Source organism: Rattus norvegicus, chromosome 1 (assembly GCF_021556685.1).
Source record: "Rattus norvegicus strain SHRSP/BbbUtx chromosome 1, alternate assembly SHRSP_T2T, whole genome shotgun sequence".
In the NCBI taxonomy this organism is placed as follows: domain Eukaryota; kingdom Metazoa; phylum Chordata; class Mammalia; order Rodentia; family Muridae; genus Rattus; species Rattus norvegicus.
Window position 1 is genome coordinate 177,009,499 of NC_141534.1, and position 23,051 is coordinate 177,032,549.

Genomic DNA, 23,051 nt, shown 5'->3' on the forward strand with positions numbered 1-23,051 from the left:
GAGAAAACTAGGCTCCCACAGAATGTAGGAATCACTTTCATGTTATACATTTGTACTCCACATTCCCCAGATGACTGAGTAAAAAGCCTTAGTGATCTAAATCTTGCATCATCAGCTTGTTAACTGTTAGACAGCAATGTGCAAGGGTAGCAGTATATATGGTGGCTGTCAGATTGTGCATCTCTGATTTTTGAGTACATCACATTATCTCATAAAATTCAAATTTGATGTGCTGTGTAATAGAAATACAGGATTTAAACACTGAGAATACTATGGTTATTTTTTCTATAATAAAACATTTTATCTCATTCATGTGATGAGTTGTAGGAACTTTTTTTTTTTAAAGATTCATTTATTTTATTTATGTGAGTACACTATAGCAGTCTTCTGACATACCAGAAGAGGACATCGGATCCCATAACAGATGCTTGTGAGCTACCACGTGGTTGCTAGGAATTGAACTCCCGACCTCTGGAAGAGCAGCTCTTAACTACTGAGTCATCTCTCTAACCCCAGGAACTGTATTTATATGGTTTGATCCTTAGGGCTTTGACTTAGAAGATAATTTTGGTATACAGTGTATGTTTATTTATTTATTTTTAAGATTTATTTTATTTATGTAAGTACACTGTAGCTGTCTTCAGACACACCAGAAGAGGGTATCAGATCCCATTCCAGATGGTTGTGAGCCACCATGTGGTTGCTGGGAATTGAACTCAGGACCTATGGAAGAGCAGTCAGTGCTCTTAACCACTGAGCCATCTCTCCAGCCCATATACAGTGTTTATTTGCTGGGTTCTCTTGTCCTGTGTGTTTAATTTGTGGGCAAATGCCTGCAACTGAGTTTCGATTATTGACTCGAAATAATTGGTTATTAGTTTACTTACAAAAGAATCTCTTCCTGTTGTTGATACTCCCCAAAAAGGTACTATTCTCTGTTTTTACAGTAAATATTACTTTGTGGATCGTCTGTTTTAGGTGTTATTTATTTGAAAAATATGATAACACAATATTGGCCTGATCGGGAAGCCACACCAGGGGACATCTCCCCATATACTATTCCAGAAGAAGACCGACACTGCATTCGAGAAAATATTGTAGAAGCCATTATCCACTCACCTGAGCTTATTAGGTATGTTTATTGAAATTTACAACCATTTTTTAAAATTTTATTCTTTAAAATACTTGGAGACAGAATCTTTGTAGAGCAGGCTGGCCTTGAACTCCAAGAACCACCTACCTCTGCCTATGGAGTGCAGGGATTAAAGGCATTTAACCTGCTATTTTTATAGCATAAAATAACATGTTGTAGAATATACTTATGATTCCATGTATTGCCATTGTACTATGTTTACAAAGCCTAGATGAAATTTTTTATATAAAAGTTGTGCAACATAGCATGATTGGATGAAAGAAAAAATGGTAGAGCCTAAATGGTACATGGCTGTTGACAGGGTGCATGGCTGTAATCTTTTCTGTCATGGCTGCCAGTATTTCAGAGGCAGAGGGGTGGGATGGTGGTTAGTTTATGACCAGCAGAAGGACCCTGTCTCAAAACGGCAAGTACTGAGGGTGTAGCTCAGTATTAGGGTACTTGTCATATGGTGTCCCAGCTTTTAATTTTTATTCCTTTACGGGGAAAGAAAAATTGCAGGATGCTGTTCACAATGTGTAGGTTGATTTTGAAAGACTTCCACTTCTTCAGAGCAGGCATTGCAATAAGGCCTGCTCACCGGCTCCCATATTACACTGTCTGGTAGCCTGGAGCATATATCAGGCTGGCCATGAACTCAAAGAGATCTACCTGCCTTACAAGTGCATGAATTAATGGTGTGCCTGGCTAGCACTCTTTATTTTATAGGACCATAAAAATTATTTTTTTGTGCGTGGACAAGACAGAGTCTGATATTGGCTGTCTTGAATTGTTTCTTACCTACTTTTTGACATCTTTGAGATAGGGATTTTCAGAGTTCATTGATTTGACAAGGTTGGTTAGCCAGCAAGATTCAGGGACCCTCTTGTTTCTGTCTCTAGTACATGATTATACAGTGTACAGTGCTGCACTTGAGTTTATCCATCGATTTTGGAGGATTAAACTCAGGTCTTTGTGCTTGCAAAGCAGATATTGTATTGACTAGATCTTTGACTCTGAACTTTTAGCTTTTTGAAAAGGTCTTCTTAGTAGATCTGATTAACCTGGTAGTTCAGGCTAGCTTTGAACTCTAAACTTCCTGAGAAGTATGAGTATTTGACTATACAGATGTTTGCAGTTGATATTTTCTACAATGAAAACTACAAAGGCCTTTTGAGACTAGGGTCTTGTATACCCCAGACTGGCATCAAATACAAGATCCATGTGCCTCTGAACAGCAGCTTCCCGGGATTATGTGTATGTGCAATCAGGCTTGGATTGCTATTGAGTTTCTTCTAATTTGGTAGGAAGAGGTAGTTGTTGCTGAGTGTATGTATTGAATTATCTGCATTTTACGTATCCAATTATCTGAAGAATTATTTGAAATTAGTTTTTGTTGAAACAATACATTTTCCTTTGTCTGAGTTATTCAGAGTTCTCTCTAGGTTAAGATTCTTTTTCCTTACTGTTGAGTTTTGACTTTCAGGGTACAGCTTACTACATGTATCCATCATATCATCAAACATGACTATCCAAGCCGCTGGACTGCTATCGTGGACAAGATTGGTTTTTATCTCCAGTCTGATAACAGTGCTTGTTGGCTGGGAATTCTTCTTTGCCTTTATCAGCTTGTGAAAAATTATGAGTAAGTGTCCCTCCTAATTCCAGTTAAATTTTTGAGTTGTGTGAATATAGAAAATTGCTTTCAGTATAACAAGTAGTGTACTATATGTCAATTTAATGTTGAAATAGGATGCGTATTCTGAATTTTTCTTTATAACACTTTACTAATTGTGTGTGTGTGCGCGCGCCTTTGTGTTTAAGTGGTCCAGTACACATTTGGAGGCCAGAAGACAAGCTGGGAACCTCTTCCTCCATGTGCAACGTGAAGGTCCCTAAACCTCAGACATCTGGCAGGGACACCCACCTTCTGATTCCTCACACAGGCTTGCTTGGGATACATATTCTAATGCTGATGATGTTTCTTTCAACACCACTAAGAAACTCTGTTTGCCCCCACTGTTTTCAGTGTTTTGTTAAAATCATTGTCTCTTATTCGAAATTTTCTCTAAAATTGGGGCTCCTCAGTAGGTACTGGGATAGGCTTTTAGATTTGTGAGTATGCGTGCACTTGTTTGAAGACGATTGGACTGTATTTTCTGCGAGTTTCTGATTTGTGCTTCTGTAAGTTCCTGCGTCTGCCCTGCCAAGAGCTAAACTTATAAATGTGTGCCACCATGTCCAGCTTTTGATCTTTTGAAGTCAATGTATTCTGAGAAATTCACATTAACCTAATTTCCTGTTTTTGAATGAATTATATTTCATATACATTATTTTTTTAAAAGAAAGATTTTAGAGCAAAGAATTATCTTAGCTCTGGGTTTGATTCCCAGCACCCTCATGGTGGCTCACAACTATCTGTATCTCCAATTTGAGGAAATCCAAAGTCTTCTTTGTTTTGGCAGCAGCAGGTACACAAGTTCTATACAGAACATAAAACATGCAGGTAAAACATTGATACATATAAATTAAAAAGAAAATGGTTTGTTTCTATTTTAAAGAGTACTAAACCAAATGGTAAAGGATTTTTCATTCAAGTATGTGGTCACAGCAGTGAAATTGATAGGCATATGAAAGTATGGTGTGGACAAATTATGAGGGAGCATTATAGTATAGCACTGATGACCTGACCCTCCATTCTAGAGAACTGAATAGATGCCACCGCCACCTTAAGTCCTCTAGTTCTGGAGCTATACCTTTTTGGAATCCCTTTTCAAAGAACTGTGCTGTTCTGAGTGGGCGTGAAAACACAGCATTTACACCCTTGGTACTGGTGTTTTCTTGTGTCCCCACCAGCTACCCATCTTCCTGCTAAGGAATGTTCCAGCTGTCGCTCCAACTTCTATCAGAGTGCCAGTTGTAGTTCCTGGTAAGTGAGTGACTAAAGCCAGAGAGAACAAGTTGGCAATGTCATTAAGAGGATTTTAATCTCTCTTATAACCTTAGCAGGAAAGAATATTAGGGATTTTTAAATGTGTTATAGAGGAGGTTACTACAATATAGGAATTGCAGATTATTTTCACATAGTGTTTATTGAGCATAAGGTATTTATAATAGAACTGTTGGAATTCTATGAAAATTCACGAGGAAATTGGATTTTGATTGCATATAGCATCATATATCCTCAGGAAATGTTTGTAGGAGATCAAAGGGAACGTATTGATGATAAAGTTGTATCACATCTTATTGAATGAGCAAGCAAGAAAAGGGCTGGAAAGCCATGATCATGAGCTAGTAATAACGGGAGTACCTAATGGGACATGTAGTCCCTGGGTACATTTTAGGGTCACAGCCAGCCTTGTCAAATGTTAGGAGTTCAGGTAACCCCTGTTGAGATGTTATGGTAATAGTTTTGGTTTTATATATTGAGACAGAGAGTAGAGGATGACTTTGATTTTCGGGTCCCTTTGTCTCTAAACTCTTACATTCTGGATATCACCACACTGTTGAGCATCGAGGTTGGATTCTTTTTTTTTTTTTTTTTTTTTTTTTTTCCTTTTTTTCGGAGCTGGGGACCGAACCCAGGGCCTTGTGTTTGCTAGGCAAGCGCTCTACCACTGAGCTAAATCCCCAACCCCGAGGTTGGGTTCTTATGTATGTTGGACAAGCACTTCATCAGCTGGATTGTTTTGTTTGGCAAGATAGGAATTTTTGATAATGAAAAACCAGTAGCTTTTGTTTAAGAACAAAAAATCAAGCCAAGTGTGGCAGTGCACACCTTTGATCCCAGTATTGGGAGACAGAGGCAGGCAGACCTCTGAGCTTGAATATAGCTTGGACTAGACAGAGAAACTGTCTCAAAAAAAAAGTAAAAAAAATTCGATTTAATGGATTCCTATAAGTGTGGTTCATCAGTTTGGTGTACAACTGGAGACTGTGGTAGTAAGCTTTTCGTTTTATTTAATTCAATTAATTTATTACAGAAATCAGCCTGCCTTTGCCTGGCATAATCTGTTCATTGTCACACATTTGGAAGATTTTGGGTCTCTCACAATGTAATAATGTATTTTATACCATAAATTATTTTAATTGCCACTAACTTGCTATCCAATTCCTAATTTAATATTCAGTGTGATTAGTGAGGTAAAAGTAAAGTTCTCCCTTACCAGTTTTCAGTTATTGTAGATGACCAACTGGGCTGGAAAGAGGGAAGGAGTTATATTATATGGTTTTTATTACCTGTATTGTTTAGTAGGGATTTGTCTGTAGTTTATGTACTCCAACTGGAGAGTTCACATGGTATGTTGGTGTTGTCAGGGGAGTATTTGAGTACCTCATTGTGATGTATTTGACCCCCAGGTATAGGGTGCACATCTGCTGGATTTCAAATTCAGATCCTCTTCTTTGCAGCGGTCTCTTACCATATGACAAGCTATGTTGCCAGCCCTCATTATATAAATTTCTTTTATACGTTATAACTGTTTATTGACTTGGCATATGATAATCTTTTTAAATGTGTGTGTTATGCATGTATATGTTGGGGGGCATGTGTGAATTATGCAATGCTTGCAGATGTCAGGACAACTTTGAGTAGTTTGTTCTTTCCTCCCACGGTGGGTTTTAGGAATGGAACTGGATCTTCAGGCCTGTGCAGCAGATGTTCTTAATTGCTAAGCCATGTCACCAGCCCTTGATAATTATTTAATAATGCATGATGGGTATAATTTCTTGCCCTATTAAAATATTTAAAATAGTAGCCACGTTGCTTATTAGACTGGGTATTTCTTCTCTATATTTAGCTTCTTTGTGTAGAGGCTAGAGAATGACATCTGGTGTCTGCATTTCTACCTCCTTTTTTTTAACCATTTATTTTTAATTATGTGTCTGTGGTCCTCTTAGGAAGCCAGTGAGTTTAGACCCTCCGGGGCTAGAGTCATAGGCAGCTGCTGTGCATCAGACTTGTGAACTCTGTAGATTCAGGACACACTTTGACCTGCCCAGCCACGTCACCAGACAGAATACAAAGTTTTGTTTGCTTGTTTGTTTTTATAACTTTGTTTTTCATAGCACGTGCATACCACAGTATGCATGTGTAGATCATATAACTTGTAGAGGTTAGTTATCTTTCTACCATATGTATTCTAGAAATTAAACTCAAGTTATCACAGCAACCTCGACGTTTAGGATTATCTGCATGTTTTGCACCTGGATTTTTTTTTTTAATGGGTATGTGTGTGCATGGTGTATGTGTGTGTAATACATGTACAGGATCCTACATAGATCAGAAGAAGGCATCAGATTCCCTGGAATTGGAGTTCCAGTTGTGAGTCACCATGTGGGTGCTGGGGATTGAACCCTAGTCTTTGGCAAAAGCAGGAATTACTCTAAGCCATGTGTAGCTTTGCACCTGGATTTTTAATGTGATGAACCCAGGTATGCTTGCGAAGCAAGAGTTTTTATGGACTAAACTATCTTTTCAGTCTGCCTAGTTTTTTTTTTTTTTTTTTTTTTTTTAATTCTTGACAGTTTACTTTGGTTATCATTAAACTCTGTAAGATAAATGAATCGAGATCTGAACCTAATGTGGCCCAGGTTTGCTGTAACATCCTTTGCTTTGGGTTGTTATTCTAGGAATACCAATGTGTACTGCCATGTATGGCTGAGAAGTCCTTTTCCTTTTATTTAAAGACAGGGTCTTTGTCAGGTGTGGTGGCATGTAGCTTTAATGCCAGCGGTTAGGAGGCAGAGGCAGGCAGATCTGTGAGTTTGCCGCCTGTCAAGCCTGAATAGAAAGTGAGTTCTGGGATTGGCCAAGGCTACACAGAGAAACCCTGTCTTGAAAAATCAAACAAAGAAAGGAAAGAAAAGGTTTCTTGGGAGAGATTTGTGGGTAGGGGGTTTATTTTGTAGCTACGACTGGCTTAGAACTGGGATATTTGCTTACATCTGCCTCCTAGTGCTGGGATTAAAGGTGTGCACTGTCACATTCAGCCCAGGAACCCAACTTTTTTTTTTTTTTTCTTTTTTTTTTTTTTCGGAGCTGGGGACCAGGCAAGCGCTCTACCACTGAACTAATTCCCCATCCCCGGAACCCAACTTTTAAAGAAAATATTCCACCCTGAATATGGAAAAATATCCTACTCTGAATATGGAATGCTTCCCAAGTTTGTTTTCCTCAAACAGGGGCCCTGCTAGCTAGCTGTCCTTTGTGTCATTTCAGTTTCAGTGTGTATGTGCTGGGGTAAAATACCTTTCATGTTGGGCATGGTTTTTGTTATTTTTCCACAGCAGTGTACCCAGTTTCGTTAGAGACTATTGCTAGGACTTAAAAGCAGGCAGGCTTTTGTGTGTATGCATGTATCAGTTATGGAAATATATATGTTGTGTGTGTACATTCTTACAGAATTAGTTTGTATTCCTACCCATAGGTACAAGAAACCAGAAGAGCGAAGCCCATTGGTGGCAGCCATGCAGCACTTCCTGCCAGTTCTGAAGGATCGCTTTATCCAGCTGCTTTCTGATCAATCTGACCAGTCTGTTCTCATCCAAAAGCAGATTTTCAAGATTTTCTATGCTCTTGTTCAGGTACTTTTTTGTTTTGTTTTGTTTTCTAGACAGCATTTCTCTGTGTAATCCTGGCCATCCTAGAACTTACTCTGTAGGCCAGACTTTCCTTGAACATAGAGATCCCTCCATTTTTGCCTCCCAGGTGGTAGGATAAAAGGCATGTGCTACCACTGTCCCAGCTTTGGTACTTTTCAAAGCAAGGAAAATTTCTCCCTCTACCATAATTTTTCCTCACAAAGCACATGCTGGCCTGAAGTGCTTTAGTCCTCCTACAACTGTGTCCTGAATGGTTGGAATTAGAGGCATGTACTATTTTCTGTAAGGAGCATGCATGCAGGTATGCATATGCATGAAAAGTTTGCTTATCATTTACCACTTTAAAAGAAAATTGCAGCATTTATGCTAATGACTGCATTTGATAATCTTAACTTGGATATGGTGGTTTGTGCCTCTAATCCTACTCCCAGGTGTTGAGACAGGAGAATCATGAGTTTGAGGGTAGCCTGTGTTGCATGGTGTGTTACAGTTTTGTCTGGATAGCATGGCAAAAGACCTTGTCTCATGGAAAAATATAAAAAAAACTAAATATTCCTGGATACCACCATTCAGGAGGTAGAATCAGGAGTGCATTATGAGCCCAGCCTAAGTACACTGTACCTAACTTCAGACACATCAGTAAAGGGCATCAGATGTCATTACAGATGGTTGTGATCAACCATGTGGTTGCTGGGATTTGAACTCAGGATATCTTGAAAACCAGTCAGTGAGCCATCTCTCTAGCCCAATTTTTTAATTTTCAAGATGGAGGTTTTGCTCTGTAGGCCAGGCTACTGTTGATCTCTCTTCTTCAGCATCTGGGGGAACTGGGACTATGGATGATATACATTTCTAAGAAGGAGTCCATCTAATAGCTAGGCAGTCTCTTGGGAGTAGTCTGCCTTGCATTTTTTTGAGGTCAAATATATCCTGTAATTTTTTTTTTGAATAAACACACAGAGAAAGAGAATTGACAGAGACAGACACAGACTTATCAGTCATCATACCAAAGTGTAGTACCATTTTTTAAAAATGGGTGCCCTGTAATCCTAGCACTTTGAGTGGGAGAGGGAGAAGGCAGAAAGTGCCACAGTTTGAGGCTTTCCTTGTATATATACCACATTTCTGGGCACCATTACTAACTACATCATGAGTCCCTATCTCAAAATTAACAGAAATCTTAAATTGCATGATTTATATTTCCAGATGCCCAGTAGATTTATTACAAATTTTAAGGCAATTTTTTTCTCTAAAAAGGAACAAGGCTGGGGAAAACAGTGATAATAGTTTTGTCTAACATAACCAAGCCCCAAGGTTTGATCCCTAGCACTGCAAAAATAAATAAATGGATGAATGAATACATATATGCAATATAAAATAGGAAAAGGGAAGTAAGCAGATTATAGAATCTTACTTTATCTGTGGATTTCTTTTTTTTTTTTTTTTTTTTCTTTTGCTGTAAAGAGTCCAAAGACATTAATTTATTTCATTTCACTTTCTTTATTGACACTGGAGTTCTTGGTGTAGCTCTGGCTGTCCTGGAACTGAGAGATTCACCTGCCTCAGCCTCTTGAGTGCTGGGATTTTTTTTTTTTTTTTAAAGATTGAGTGCTGGGATTAAAGGTGTCCACTGCCACTGCCCAGCTTGATAAAAAGGTTGATTAAAAGGTGCTCACTAGAGTCTGTCCTAAATAACTCCTTCAAGGTGGAAATAAGATGTGATAATAGATAATTAAAGTAAGATAAGACTGTCCTTGGTAATTGCCATTGTTCACTAAGGAAACTGTGAAGTAGAAATGGTAGGTGGTGTAAGATGGATTTTCTTTGGACTTTAGAAAATACTAATTGTTGTTTTTTGTTAGTATACACTACCCCTGGAGCTGATAAACCAACAGAACCTGACTGAATGGGTAGAAATTTTGAAGACTGTTGTGAATAGGGATGTACCTAACGTAAGTTCCAAAGTGTTCGTCTGTCTGTTCCCCACCCCCTTCCTCTTTTTTTGTATGTGCTAAGAATTATTTCAGAAAAATATGTTGCTTCCTGTATTTCATGCTAGGTTTCTTGTTTTATTTCCATTTTAACTCTACTGCTACATTGTAACCTAATAATCTGGCCGTGAACAGAGGAACAATTCAACCTTCTTGTTTACCACATTTTGTGGTTGCCTCACTTCAAAAAAAAACCCAAAGTATTGATATAATTCTTACTATCTTTTAAATTTTTTTTATTTTATATGTAAGGGTATTATGTTTGCATGTATGCCTGTGTACCACATATATGCCTGGTGCCATGGAGAACATTATACATGCCTGGTGCCATAGAGAACATTATATACCATTGGGAGTCAGTATGCTTTTAACTGTTAATAAACCACTGTGTCTCCATCCCTGATATATAACTCCTATGCCAGAGAACTTCGCCTGTTTTTACATATGCAACTTGGTGTATAATATATCAAGAGCTATCCACCGGTATTCTTTTTAACACGGTGTACAATACATCAAGTGCTATCCACTGGTATTCTTTTTGTTTTTTTTTTTTGTTTTTTTTTTTGGTTCTTTTTTCGGAGCTGGGGACCGAACCCAGGGCCTTGCACTTCCTAGGTAAGCGCTCTACCACTGAGCTAAATCCCCAGCCCCCACTGGTATTCTTTTTAACACGGTTTATAATACATCAAGAGCTATCCACTGGTATTCTTTTAACACTTAAATGGTGATTAGCTACAGTTGCCTTGATATTCCTACTAATCTTAACTTTCTCAGATAGGGAATAAGTAGATTATTAAATACCTGATGACTTATGCACTATAAGTAGATATATCTTTAGTAATCACATGTTGATGGGGATACTCAGTGCGAAAGTGTTATGTGAGTATATTCCATTATGTGCTTTCACTCTTATATAAATACTAAAGGATAGAAGTTGATGATAGAATGGATAGTCCGCTTGACTTACCATATTTGGCATTGTTTTCAGTGGCCAATGAAGACTTCAGTTCTATAGTCTGTTTGTTAACTTAAAATATCATGAATATATTAAGTAGGAATCAGCTTATTCTTTTAATGATGTTGTTGTTGGTCATACTTTTATTTATTTATGCTTAGGTTCTTTGCTTTCATGAAATCTTATTCTTTCCTGATGCAGTTATTTTCTCAATATTATTAAATAAATGTCTCTTTAAAGGAAACACTTCAAGTTGAAGAAGATGATAGACCAGAGTTACCCTGGTGGAAATGTAAAAAGTGGGCCTTACATATTTTAGCAAGACTTTTTGAAAGGTATGCTCTTGTCCATACATAGTAATTTAAATTTATTTTTTGCTACTTGCTATTATGAATATAAACACAAAGTATTATAAGGAAATAATGGCCACATTCATGTTCATATAGATATGGAAGCCCTGGGAATGTTTCTAAAGAGTATAATGAGTTTGCTGAAGTCTTTCTGAAGGCATTTGCTGTTGGTGTCCAGCAAGTAAGTCTAACAGTGTTTAAGTACACTTTCAAGTTTTTGATTTAAAGATTTTATATTTATGGCTGTATTGCGTGCATGTATGTATACCATTTGAGCGTGTCAGGTGCCCTTAGAGCAGCAGTATTCAATCTGTGGGTTGCGACCCATTTGGGGGTCAGACAACCCTTGCACAGTGGTTACATATCATATCCTGCATATTAGTTATTTATTTACATTATGATTTATAACAACAAAATCACAATTATAAAGTAGGAACAACAATAATTTGATGGTTGGGGGTCATAACGTGAGTAGCTGATTCAGAGGGTTACTGCAATAGAAAGGTTAAGAACCACTGCTTTACAGACTAGAAGAGAACGTTACAAATAATTGTGTGCCAACATGTGAGTGCTGGGAGTCTAGACCAGGTCCTTTGGAAAAGTAGCTGTTGCCCTTAATGATTGCCTATTCTTTGCAGTTCCATTTGTGGTTGTTAGTTGATGAGGGTGGGTGGTAGGTGGGTGGGTCGGTTTGTTGTGATTCAGTAAAGGTTTTATCTCTTTGTCCTCGAACTCAGTTGGTAGAGCAGACTGGCTTCAAACTCAGAATCAACATACCTTTGCTTCATGAGGGATAGGTTTAAAAGAATGCACAACAGTATTCAGCTTTTGTTTTGTTTTATAGGACATTTTCACTATGTAGCCCAGGCTGGCTTGGACTGAACTATGTAGTTCAGACTGGCTTTATAGTCACAGAGATCCACTTTTTTTCCTCTCTGGAGTACTAGGAGTAGAGGTATATGCCACTGTACCTGACTCCAGTCCTAATTTTAAAAGTGTTTTTGAGAATTCTAATCTTCTTGCCTTGTTGGGCTTAAAGTTGGTCTTTTTGGGTGATGGGGTTAAGGCTATGAGTTTGAATATAGTAATGCTTTTCATAATATTTTTGACCTGCTGATTTGGGAGTGGTTGATATTATCCCAGTTTGAATAAATGGATTTACTTAATGGTGGCCAATGAGAGAGAGAAAGGAAAGAATTATGTTGAATACATTCTGTAAGATAGAAACTGACTTAGCATATTCATGAGTTTTCTGGAGATCCCAGTGGAAAGAGTCAGGGCAGAGCATAGTGTTTTTTCAATGAGGCTTTTAAGTTAAAAGTACAAATGTCAGAGATAAAATGAAATTGACGGCTAATTGTGCCAAGCAGAAACAGTCTAGAGTTTACGCCAAGAGTTCTCATTTAGGTTTCCTGTCAGGGCAGTTTACCCTGACTAAACTTCAAGCTTCTCTTCTCTGTTGTAGACAGTTGGGCTTTCTGTTTCTAGGTTTGTTTGTTCAATGTTCATTGGTGTTTCACTTGCATGTATGTTTGTGTGGGAGTATCAGATCTCCTGAAACTAGTTATTACAATTGTGAATTATCATATGGGTACTGGGAATTGAACCCAGATCCTCTGGAAGGAAGAGCCAGTATTATTAACCACTGAGCCGTATCTCCAGATTCTGCCCTTCTTTTAAAGGGTTATATTTGGAAGTGTGTGTATTCCAGAGCCATCTTACCATGCTGTTTATTATTTTGAATACCTTGGAAACAAATATATTTCTTCACAAAAGATTTTAAATGTCCTTTTAAAGAATGTATTTTTGTTTTGTGGTGATATCTAGGCATGTGTTTTTACTAATTTATAGTGTTAAATTTCATGTGAATTTTGTTTTAGATTTAACTTTTTGGTTTTTTTTTCCAAAGGTTTTATTGAAAGTGTTGTATCAGTACAAGGAGAAACAGTATATGGCTCCTCGAGTTTTACAGCAGACATTAAATTATATTAATCAAGGAGTTTCCCACGCTCTTACATGGAAGAACCTGAAGCCTCATATACAAGTAACAATTTTGTCTTGTTTTCTTGATTGGTTCATGTGGTTTTGTTAGTAGTTTTAATGGAAATAAAATACTTGCCATAAAGGTAGAAAAATTGTTGAGTTTTTTTTTCTTAGTGTAGTTGAGTTTTCTGGTTTTCTTGGATAGTGCAACAGAAAAAAGATACTTTGGAGTATTAAAGGTATTATGAACATTCATCCATGTACATTTTTATCTAAAATTCGATCTTCAAGCTAATATTTAAGCTATGACATTAGATTATAGTAATATTTTTAGTCATGTGATTTGGACTGTGTAGAGGACAGTTTCCTCAGATTGTGTTTCACGTAATTGTCTTAACTGTTTTGGTAATTTACTAGGTTTAAGAGTCCTAGAGTTTGTTTGCTTCTCTGTTACTTGTCTTTTGCTCTTTGAGCACTAGAGATTGCATGCAGTTTATAGCAATGCTTATAGTCATGCTGCCAGTGTAAATGAAACAGCCTACCTATGCACAAGTATGTCTCAGCACATAATTGTTGTCATTGATAGACCGCTTAGGACTTAGGGTGAAATGTCTTAAATAAGTTACTGGGGATTGCTGTTAAATTTTATATATTTATTTTTTGTTTTGCTACTTATTGTAGATTGGACAGGTTAAATTTGAAAGCTGAAGGCTGTTACTTTCTTAACTTTTAAATTGCAGGGCATTATCCAAGATGTTATTTTTCCATTGATGTGCTATACAGATGCTGATGAGGAACTCTGGCAAGAAGATCCTTATGAATATATACGCATGAAGTTTGGTAAGAAAATTTGCCTTGCTACCTGGGTATGGTAGAGTAAGCCTGCAATCCCAAACCTAGGAAGGAAAGTGCAAGCTTATTTTCAGCTACATAAACAAATCTGAGGCTAGCATGAGCTGAGTAAGACGCTATCTTAAAAACAAAGCAGGGTCAGCAAGGTAGTTCAGTGGGCAAGGTCCTTGCCTGATGAACTGAGGATTCACCAAGGAGAGAGGTGACCACTACCATATATTGATTGCTACGGAACATACCTCCCCGTCTATACACACACTTCTAAGGAATAGAATGAAAGGGTTTGGTATTTTGTTTTGTTTTGTTTGTTTTGATTTGCTTTGCTTTTTTTTGGTCCTCACCAATCCAAGGGTTTTCCTATCACCCAAGGATTTTTCTAACAGCCCTAGCTGTCCTGGAACTCACCACGTTCACTTGGAACTTACGGAGATATCTCCCTGACGCCCTTGCATTCTAAGTGTTGGTATTAATGCACCACCACTGCCTGGCTTTTTAAAGAAAATATCTTAAAATTTCCACGTTCAGAATTTAGAATTAGTATTTTAGTTTAAGATTGGTTACAAAAACTTGTGAGCAGTTAGCCTCGACTTCGTAAATCTTAATTTGTCTTGTTTGTACATTCTTTTAGGCCTATGTATTCATTACTGCACCTTATCATAATTCTTTTAAAGGAAACATCTTGAGGTGTGGTAGGTAACTGGATGTTTTTCTGACATGCTACTGTAGCTTTGAGTCTCACGTCACATGTAGGGAGGGACCTGAAAAGAGGCATATTGGTGTTGACACAGAAAGCAACAGGAAGCTTAAAATCATATGGTTAATGTCTTCTACTTGGATCTTGTCTGTTATGGATATACTGGGAGTTTTTTGTATTAGTGTTTTATATGAAGAATATTATTAAATATTCTGGTGGAAAGACATTTAATAATTAAAGAAAAGATGTAATTTGAGTGTGATGGGTCCTGGCTACTTACGAAGCTCAAATGGTAGGATCATTTGAATTTGACGTTCAGCATTAGCCAGGGAGACCTAGTAAGATCCCATCTCAGGAAAAAAAGAACAGTTTGCAAAATTGTATTTGCTGCTGCTGCTGCTGCTTCTGCTGCTTCTTCTGCTGCTGCTTCTTCTTCCTTCTTCGTCGTCTTCGTCTTCTTGGAATGGGTATCTTAAGTAGCTGAGGCTTTCTCAAGTTAACCTTGAAAATGATGGAATTTTAGATGTATACCTAGATTAATTTACTCACACTTGGGAAGATTTGGAGTATTTAAAAGTTCCGCTTTTATATGCTTTATTTCCCGGTGATGGGGATCAGCTGTGGGACATTGTGCATGCCATGCAAGCTTTCTACCATAGAATATAAAGTATACCCTAATCCCATTAAACATAGTTGGTGTGGGTTTTTTTTTTTTTTTTTTTCCTAAGATAGGGTCTGCTACTAACCTTGAACTTAAGATTTTGCTGGTTCAGGGGTTGGGGATTTAGCTCAGTGGTAGAGCGCTTGCCTACCAAGCGCAAGGCCCTGGGTTCGGTCCCCAGCTCCGAAAAATAGAAAAGAAGAAAAAAAAAAAAAGATTTTGCTGGTTCAGCCTCCTATACTGGAATTACAGATATGCACCAGTACATCTGACAAAAGGGCATTGATTTTTACAAAATATAATTTGTAGATTATGGGATATGAAATATTTTACAAAGAAAATTAATAAACCAGCCACCCTATTCCATGTGTATACTCCTCATAATTGAGGGAAGCAGGATAAAACAGGCAAAAATTGTTTTCTCTAATTTTTCATCTTATATTTCTTCTCTAGATGTGTTCGAGGATTTCATTTCTCCTACTACTGCAGCTCAAACACTTTTGTTTACAGCCTGTAGTAAAAGGAAAGAGGTGAGTTATGAAGTACTTAATATTTGCTTTATTATTTTAAATTTCTTCAGGTCTACTTTTTTAAAATGTTAACAATGTGGATTTTTTTTTTTTTTTTTTTTTTAGACTCTTCTTCAAGAACTGTGGTTTATTCTTTTTTTTTTTTTTTTTTTGGAGCTGGGGACCGAACCCAGGGCCTTGCGCCTCCTTGGCAAGCGCTCTACCACTGAGCTAAATCCCCAACCCCTGTGGGGTTTATTCTATAACCAATTTTTTTGTTGTTGTTGTTGTTTCTTATTCAGGTACTGCAAAAGACTATGGGATTTTGTTACCAGATTCTTACTGAGCCGAATGCTGATCCACGTAAAAAAGATGGAGCTTTGCATATGATTGGCTCTTTAGCTGAAATACTTCTGAAGGTATTCCTTTGTGTATGAGTGAGTGAGAGGGAAATTTATATGTTAATGGATATATTTAGTAATATATTTACATTTTATATATGCAATCATATACTTAGAAATCTATTTTTTTAACATTTATTTATTTATTATGTATATATCATACAGCTTTCTGCCTGCATGTATGCACCTGCAGGCCAGAAGAGGGCACCAGACCTGATTATAGATGGTTGTGAGCCACCATGTGGTTGCTGGGAATTGAACTCAAGCCCTCTGGAAGAGCAGACAGTGCTCTTAACCTCTGAGCCATCTCTCCAGCCCCCTAGAAATGTATTTTTAACTATATTGTTTACACTTACATTTAATCATATATTAGTATGTCTGTAAATGTAACACTTGTGTGCAGTGCCTAGCTGCAGAACCAGAAGATACTGTATCTGGAGTTAAAGGCTGTTGTAATCTGATGTGGGCTTTCAGATCTGAACACAGGTTATCTAGAACAATGAATGGTTTTAACTGCTGAGCCACCTTGGCAGTTCCTAAATTAGTATTTGCTTGTTTTTTTTTCCGCCTTAAGTATAATATACATACTGTTTGGTTTGTCTATTGAAAGTATATAACTATGGCTGATGAACCAACAAACCTGAAGCCTAAGTTCAATCCTGGGCCTCACGTGGTAGGACAGAATTAATTTCTACAGGTTGTCTTCTGACATCTACATGGCACTGAGGGAAACACACATAAAATAAATGTAATAAAAAATAATTAAATGTTATGAATATTTCTTTAGAGGTTTGTGTAAGGATGTACATTTTCATTTTGCATGTATCTAATTAGGACACTAAATTTCTCATGTTTTATAAATGCAGAAAATGTATAAAAACTAATGGTAGCATATTATTTATATTAATAGCAGCAGCATATTATTTCTCTGCATGCTTAATCCAAGGTTACTTTTTGCTTGTCTTGATTTTAATGTGTTTTTTTTTTCAAGCTAGCCTCTAACTTGTGATATTTCTGTCTCCGTGTCTGAAATGCTGTTTCCAGTTTCAAGCTATTGTTCACAGTGTTTCCCTATTATTTTAGCCATCTTAGGCTATCATCAGGTTTAATAGTGATCTTTTAACCCTTCAGCCTCCCAGGTGAGAGGCTTTACATTTGAGCCACCAAAACATTTTTATGACTAGAGCCATTTTTCTTATGTGACGTGGCATCTTTTGAGTTGTATGTCTCTTGTGACTCATATATACACCAAAAATAGTTTCGTGTGGTATTAGCTATTTCTTTGGAATTGGAATTAAATTGTATTTCCTCCATGTGTGTGAGTGTGTGAGAGAGACGGAGAGACAGGGACAGACATGGTAGAAGTAGTTTTTTTGTTTTGTTTTGTTTTGTTTTTTTAAGATTTATTTTATTTATCAAATATAAGTACACTGTAGCTGTCTTCAGACACACCAGAAGAGGGCACCAGATCTCATTACAGATGATTGTGAGCCACCATGTGATTGCTGGGAATTGAACTTAGGACCTCTGGAAGAGCAGTCAAAGCTCATGAGCCATCTATCCAGCACCCCCCCCCCCTTTTTTTTTTTAAGATTTATTTTATATATGTGAGTATACTGTTTTTGTCTACAGACACAATAGAAGAGGGCATCAGATCCCATTACAGAGCCCCCATGTGGTTGCTGGGAATTGAACTCAGGACTTCTGGAAGAGCAGTCAGTGCTCTTAACTGCTGAACCATCTCTCTAGTGGCAGAAGTCTTAATAGCTCCTGGAGATCAGCTCTGCCTACCCCTGTGTGCTGGGATTATAAGCATAGGCTACTATGCCTAGGTTTTTAGGTGCTGCTGCTCAAACTCAAGTCTTAATACTTTTACTGATTAATTTTACCAATTATACTATTGATTCAGCCCCCTAAGTAGCTATTAGACCATTTTCTATCAAAACATAGGCTGATTGCTTTCCAATTAGAGAAATCTCCAATCCATAATTGCTAGAACTCAGGGATCAGAGGTGAGATTCATCTTTGGTAAGAAGGCAAGCAAGAGCATGAATTCCATGCCGTGCTCAGGTTAAGGCTCTGCTTCAAAGAAAAAAATACTATAAAAATGAATGGGATGGATTAACATGAGATTTAAGGGATTAGAATCAATTTGTGTCACTATTGGTCCCTTTTAACATTGTCATGTGTATTTGAACTTGAGACAATTATGTTTGGAACTGTATCAATTTTTTTTATATTTACAGAAGAAGATCTACAAAGATCAAATGGAATACATGTTGCAAAATCATGTATTTCCTCTCTTCAGCAGTGAACTAGGCTACATGAGAGCAAGAGTAAGTTTTAATGTTGTATTATTTGATGTGTTTTTGTTTTGTAAGGAATGACTGAAAATAAAAACTTTGACTTGATAAAGTTAAGACTTCTTTTTCTGCGAGTCTGTCTGGCTGCTCTAGTGCTGTGTGCATAGTTGTCATCTATGTCTGGTAGCAGTTTCTGTCTGTGTTTTGCATTCAGATCTTGCTATCCACACAAAAGAGTGCAGCCAAAGAATAACTTGGGATCATAGTACTGGTCTAGTGTTGTGTGTTTGAACACATCTCCCACTGGCCAGCCTCCAAATTCTCAGACAAAAACATTTGGAAAGAGCTAAGTTGGGGAAATCTATTGTAATGTCTTCAGAATCATATATACACCCATCCCTCCTTCCTCTTTTTAAAGGCTTGCTGGGTTCTTCACTATTTTTGTGAAGTGAAATTCAAAAGTGATCAAAACCTCCAAACAGCTTTAGAGCTGACAAGAAGATGTCTGATTGATGATCGAGAAATGCCTGTAAAAGTGGAAGCTGCCATTGCACTACAAGTGTTGATAAGCAATCAAGAAAAAGGTAAGTGGTTTGTGTGTCACACACACCTTTACACAAACTCTTAAATAGAATTGTAGAAACTAGCTTAACATAAATGAATGTGCCTTAGTTTTTGCTGTTTCTGTACCCAACTTATTAATTACCTGTTTGATAATACTCCTCCCCCCTCTTTTTCAGCTAAAGAATACATCACTCCATTTATCAGACCTGTAATGCAGGCTCTTCTTCATATTATAAGAGAAACAGAAAACGATGATCTTACAAATGTAATTCAGAAAATGATCTGTGAATATAGTGAAGAAGTTACTCCTATTGCTGTAGAAATGACACAACATCTGGTATGTTTGTTGTCTGAACCTCTTTTTACTGCAAAAATGTTGGTTTTCTGTTTCATCCCTATAGTGCATCAAAAGCAACTTACTTTCCCTCAAAACAAATATTCCTTAGAATGTACTGTGTACCATGTAGTATAAACCACTTGATTACTATTTAACTCATTTATTTCTCACATGGGTCTCTATTTTACATAGAGACAATGTGAGATAGGGAAAGTCTAAACAACTTGCTAGAGCTGCGTGTAGTGTTGCTGAAGCTCATCTTATTGCTGTCACAGGGCAGGCTTGTTAGTTCAGTATCTGTGGGTTTCCCAGAATACCCAGAATAGTTGATAAAATTACAAATGGCAAAACAGGAGCAAAGGCCGTTCATTGGTTAAGACTGATAGGTGTTCTCTCAGAGAACCTGGGTTTGACTCCCAGTACTCACATGTAGGCTGAGAGTTAAGTGCAGCTATCTGATACCCTTTTCTGGTTTATGTCAGCAGGCACCAGGCATACAAGTGTTCCACAGAGATTCTTGAAAGCAAAACACTCATATTAAGTGAAATTTATAAAAATAGGCAAACCCACAACTTGGTTAGTCTGTACCTGTATTTGAGGATAATCAAATAAAGGATCTCAGCATGTTGCTGGTTCTAGCAATGAGTTTTTGAGATCAATCATTCATTCCTTAGGTGCTGATTGTATTAAGGATAATAATGATACACACATTCTGTACCTTGACTCATTACCCTCATGGTGTCAGAATGTAATCTCTCATTTCCAGTGACAGAAATGTCAAGAAGATGTTTAATGCCAGAGCAGTACCAGTTGACTCTGGACCTCTCAATCTTGTTAATCAAATTAGAGACATGGTTGTGCTCCCTCCTGGACATTTTACCAATGAAATTCCCAGGTCATTCTCAGCATGATGTTGTTTACCTGTAATCTCAGCAGAATGTGTCTGTGTATTGCAGACAGAATGTTTGAGGTCTGCCTGGGATATGCAGCCTTCCTCCTAGTCTGTGACTGCATGTGGGTATGTGTGTGTCTCCACAGACCCCAGTCTTAAGAACAAAACATTGAATACATTGCATTTTCATAATTCTAGGCAATGACATTTAACCAAGTAATCCAGACTGGGCCAGATGAGGAAGGAAGCGATGACAAAGCAGTCACTGCTATGGGAATTTTAAATACAATTGACACACTCCTGAGTGTGGTTGAAGATCACAAAGAGGTAAAATCTAAACGAGTATCGAAAGTTAACCTCAGTGGGGGTTTATAAAGCTTCATCTACTTTGATTTATGTGTTTATGTGTATGTCAAGGCCTAGTTTTATGTACCCCTTTCAGCCTCTCAACCTGGCCATATGACTGAACAGTGCTTGGCTAGAGAGAATTTTAACCCTGCTTCCACTGTAATGAATTTAGTGTCAATACTTACGTATGTATTTCCAGACCATTTTTGCTTTTTGTTTGAAAATTAGAGATAGGCACACCCCATGTAAAATCATGTTCTTGTTTTTTATTTAGCAAATGAGTATCATTTAGAAGTTGAAAAGGGGGTGCTGGAGAGATGGCTCAGTGGTTAAGAGCACTGACTGCTCTTCCAGAGGTCCTGAGTTCAATTCCCGACAACCACATAGTGGCTCACGACCATCTGTAATGAGATCTGATACCCTTTTCTGGTGTGTCTGAAGACAGCTACAGTGTACTTATAATAGATAAATAAATCTTATTGTATGTAATAAATCTGATTTATTGTATGTAATTTGTAGATAAATTTTACCTTGTGCATTTAATATTTGAATGGTTTTCACACATTACGGAGGACTCCATTCAGGTGGGATTTGCCATTAATCTTGATGGAGTTGAGACTTAAGCTTCATGGCTTAAGTCTGTTGATTTGAAAAATGGAACCTGGCATGGTAACATGAGTATTTAATCATGACAGAAACAGGAGGATATCTGATTTTCAGTTTACTCTGGTCTACATAGTCAGCTCCAGGGAATCCAACACTGCATTGTAAGACCCAGTTTTAGAAATCAAAAGACAGGAAATGGAAATTACATAGTTACTGGCATTGGTAGGAATACTGTCTCCTTTCAGATAATTTCAGTATAAATTAACTATAGTGACTTTCTATTTTAGTCTGTACTAATGTTATTTATATGCGTTTTGCATACTCAAAAGAGTATTGTGGTTTTTGTTTTTTTGTGTTTTTTTTTTAATTAAGCGGTTCCTTGGTTTTTTTGTTTTGTTTTGTTTTGTTTTTTCTTGTAATGATGTGACATTAAATGTCAGTGTTAGAATTGTTCAGAATTTCATTTGTGGTGTTTCAGTTGGGGGGGGGGGGTTGGTCTTGTTTGTTTTAAACAGAAACGTGACATTGGTTAGGGTCCCTTACCAGTTCATCTTGTCTTTTAGATAACCCAGCAGCTTGAAGGGATCTGCTTACAAGTCATCGGGACCGTTTTACAGCAGCATGTCTTAGGTAGCTCACCTCTGTTTACTGTTTATACTGTTCACCAGTGGTAAGCGCTCTGTGACAATTTGGCTATTCTCTTCTAGAATTCTATGAGGAGATCTTTTCTTTGGCACATAGTCTGACATGTCAACAAGTATCTCCACAGATGTGGCAGTTACTGCCCCTTGTATTTGAGGTATTCCAGCAAGATGGCTTTGATTACTTTACAGGTAAAGTCAAATCAGTGTGGACGTGTTTACTTTTCCTCTTCTTTCATTGTGGTTACACATAACTTATCATTTGAACATCATGTGCACTTTCTCCTTTAACTGCTGCATTGTTCAGATAAACGTTAGCAATTAATGGCCAAGGACGAGGTGCACATTAACTGCTTTTGTGTTGGGATTTTTGCTTTTTAAAAACACACGTTCTGTAATTCTTTATATAATATAATAAGTATACATGTGCATATTATTTTTGTTCACAATTAAGGATAGAGACATATTGTCATATTTGCCTTTTTGGTGAGGAAAATTTTTAAGAAAAGATGAAGATATTTTATTATAAAAATGTATGAGATGGGTGTGATGGTGCCTAAATGTACCAGCATTTGGAAGCAAGTGTGTCAGGGCTTAAAAGACTTCCTTGGTACCTAATCAGTTTCAGATTAGCTTCGGCTATAACTGTAAGAGACTCCGTCATGGGAGTAGAGGGGGTACACAAAAGATAATGATGTACAACTGATCTTTCTTTTCTACTGTAGACATGATGCCTCTTCTACATAACTATGTAACAGTTGATACAGATACCCTTCTATCTGATACCAAGTATCTTGAAATGATATACAGCATGTGTAAAAAGGTAGGCCATTTTATAATGCCAGAGGGTTGTTATGAAATGATAAAGATACATGTTACATAATTTGCTGAACACAGGACGCCTGGACAGACAAGGGCTTTAAAATTATTTCAGAGAAGGACATCGTTTACTCATGGTTGTGGGTTAAACCAGGATGATGTGGTATATAGCAAGTTTGATACCTTGACAAAATTGGAAGGAAACAAAAGGAAGTGCTTGGGTTGGAAATAAGAATTCAGTGTTGAGCATTTGCCTTTTAAATAGAAGATTCTGAGTAGATGGCTTCTGAGGGTTTTTTCTAAAAGAGGTTTGCAAAAAAGAAAATGGCACACACCATTTTCCAGCACTGTGAGTTAGAGCCTAAACTGGTCTATATAGCAAATTTGAGACTAGTAAGAGTTAAATGGTG

General features: G+C 37.3%; 1 protein-coding gene and 1 non-coding gene across 4 annotated transcripts in view; both read left to right on the top strand.

Annotated features, from left to right (window-relative positions):
- Nucleotides 1-23,051, top strand: part of Ipo7 (importin 7) — a 95,726-nt gene that overhangs the window by 9,724 nt on the left and 62,951 nt on the right. For all 3 annotated transcript variants that reach the window (XR_015625084.1, NM_001107545.2, XM_087559593.1), the window contains 17 exon segments: nucleotides 979-1,132; nucleotides 2,619-2,777; nucleotides 7,561-7,717; nucleotides 9,598-9,687; nucleotides 10,922-11,016; nucleotides 11,128-11,212; nucleotides 12,941-13,075; nucleotides 13,755-13,854; nucleotides 15,675-15,751; nucleotides 16,033-16,149; nucleotides 18,378-18,467; nucleotides 18,853-19,018; nucleotides 19,175-19,335; nucleotides 20,426-20,554; nucleotides 21,745-21,811; nucleotides 21,889-22,014; nucleotides 22,548-22,645. Coding sequence is in view for 2 of the 3 variants with exons in the window: in NM_001107545.2 (NP_001101015.1) it covers nucleotides 979-1,132; nucleotides 2,619-2,777; nucleotides 7,561-7,717; nucleotides 9,598-9,687; nucleotides 10,922-11,016; nucleotides 11,128-11,212; nucleotides 12,941-13,075; nucleotides 13,755-13,854; nucleotides 15,675-15,751; nucleotides 16,033-16,149; nucleotides 18,378-18,467; nucleotides 18,853-19,018; nucleotides 19,175-19,335; nucleotides 20,426-20,554; nucleotides 21,745-21,811; nucleotides 21,889-22,014; nucleotides 22,548-22,645 (2,006 nt within the window). In the remaining variant the exon portion in view is untranslated.
- Nucleotides 18,584-18,766, top strand: Snora23 (small nucleolar RNA, H/ACA box 23). Its single transcript, XR_015655756.1, has one exon. It is a non-coding gene; the product is annotated as a small nucleolar RNA SNORA23 (small nucleolar RNA).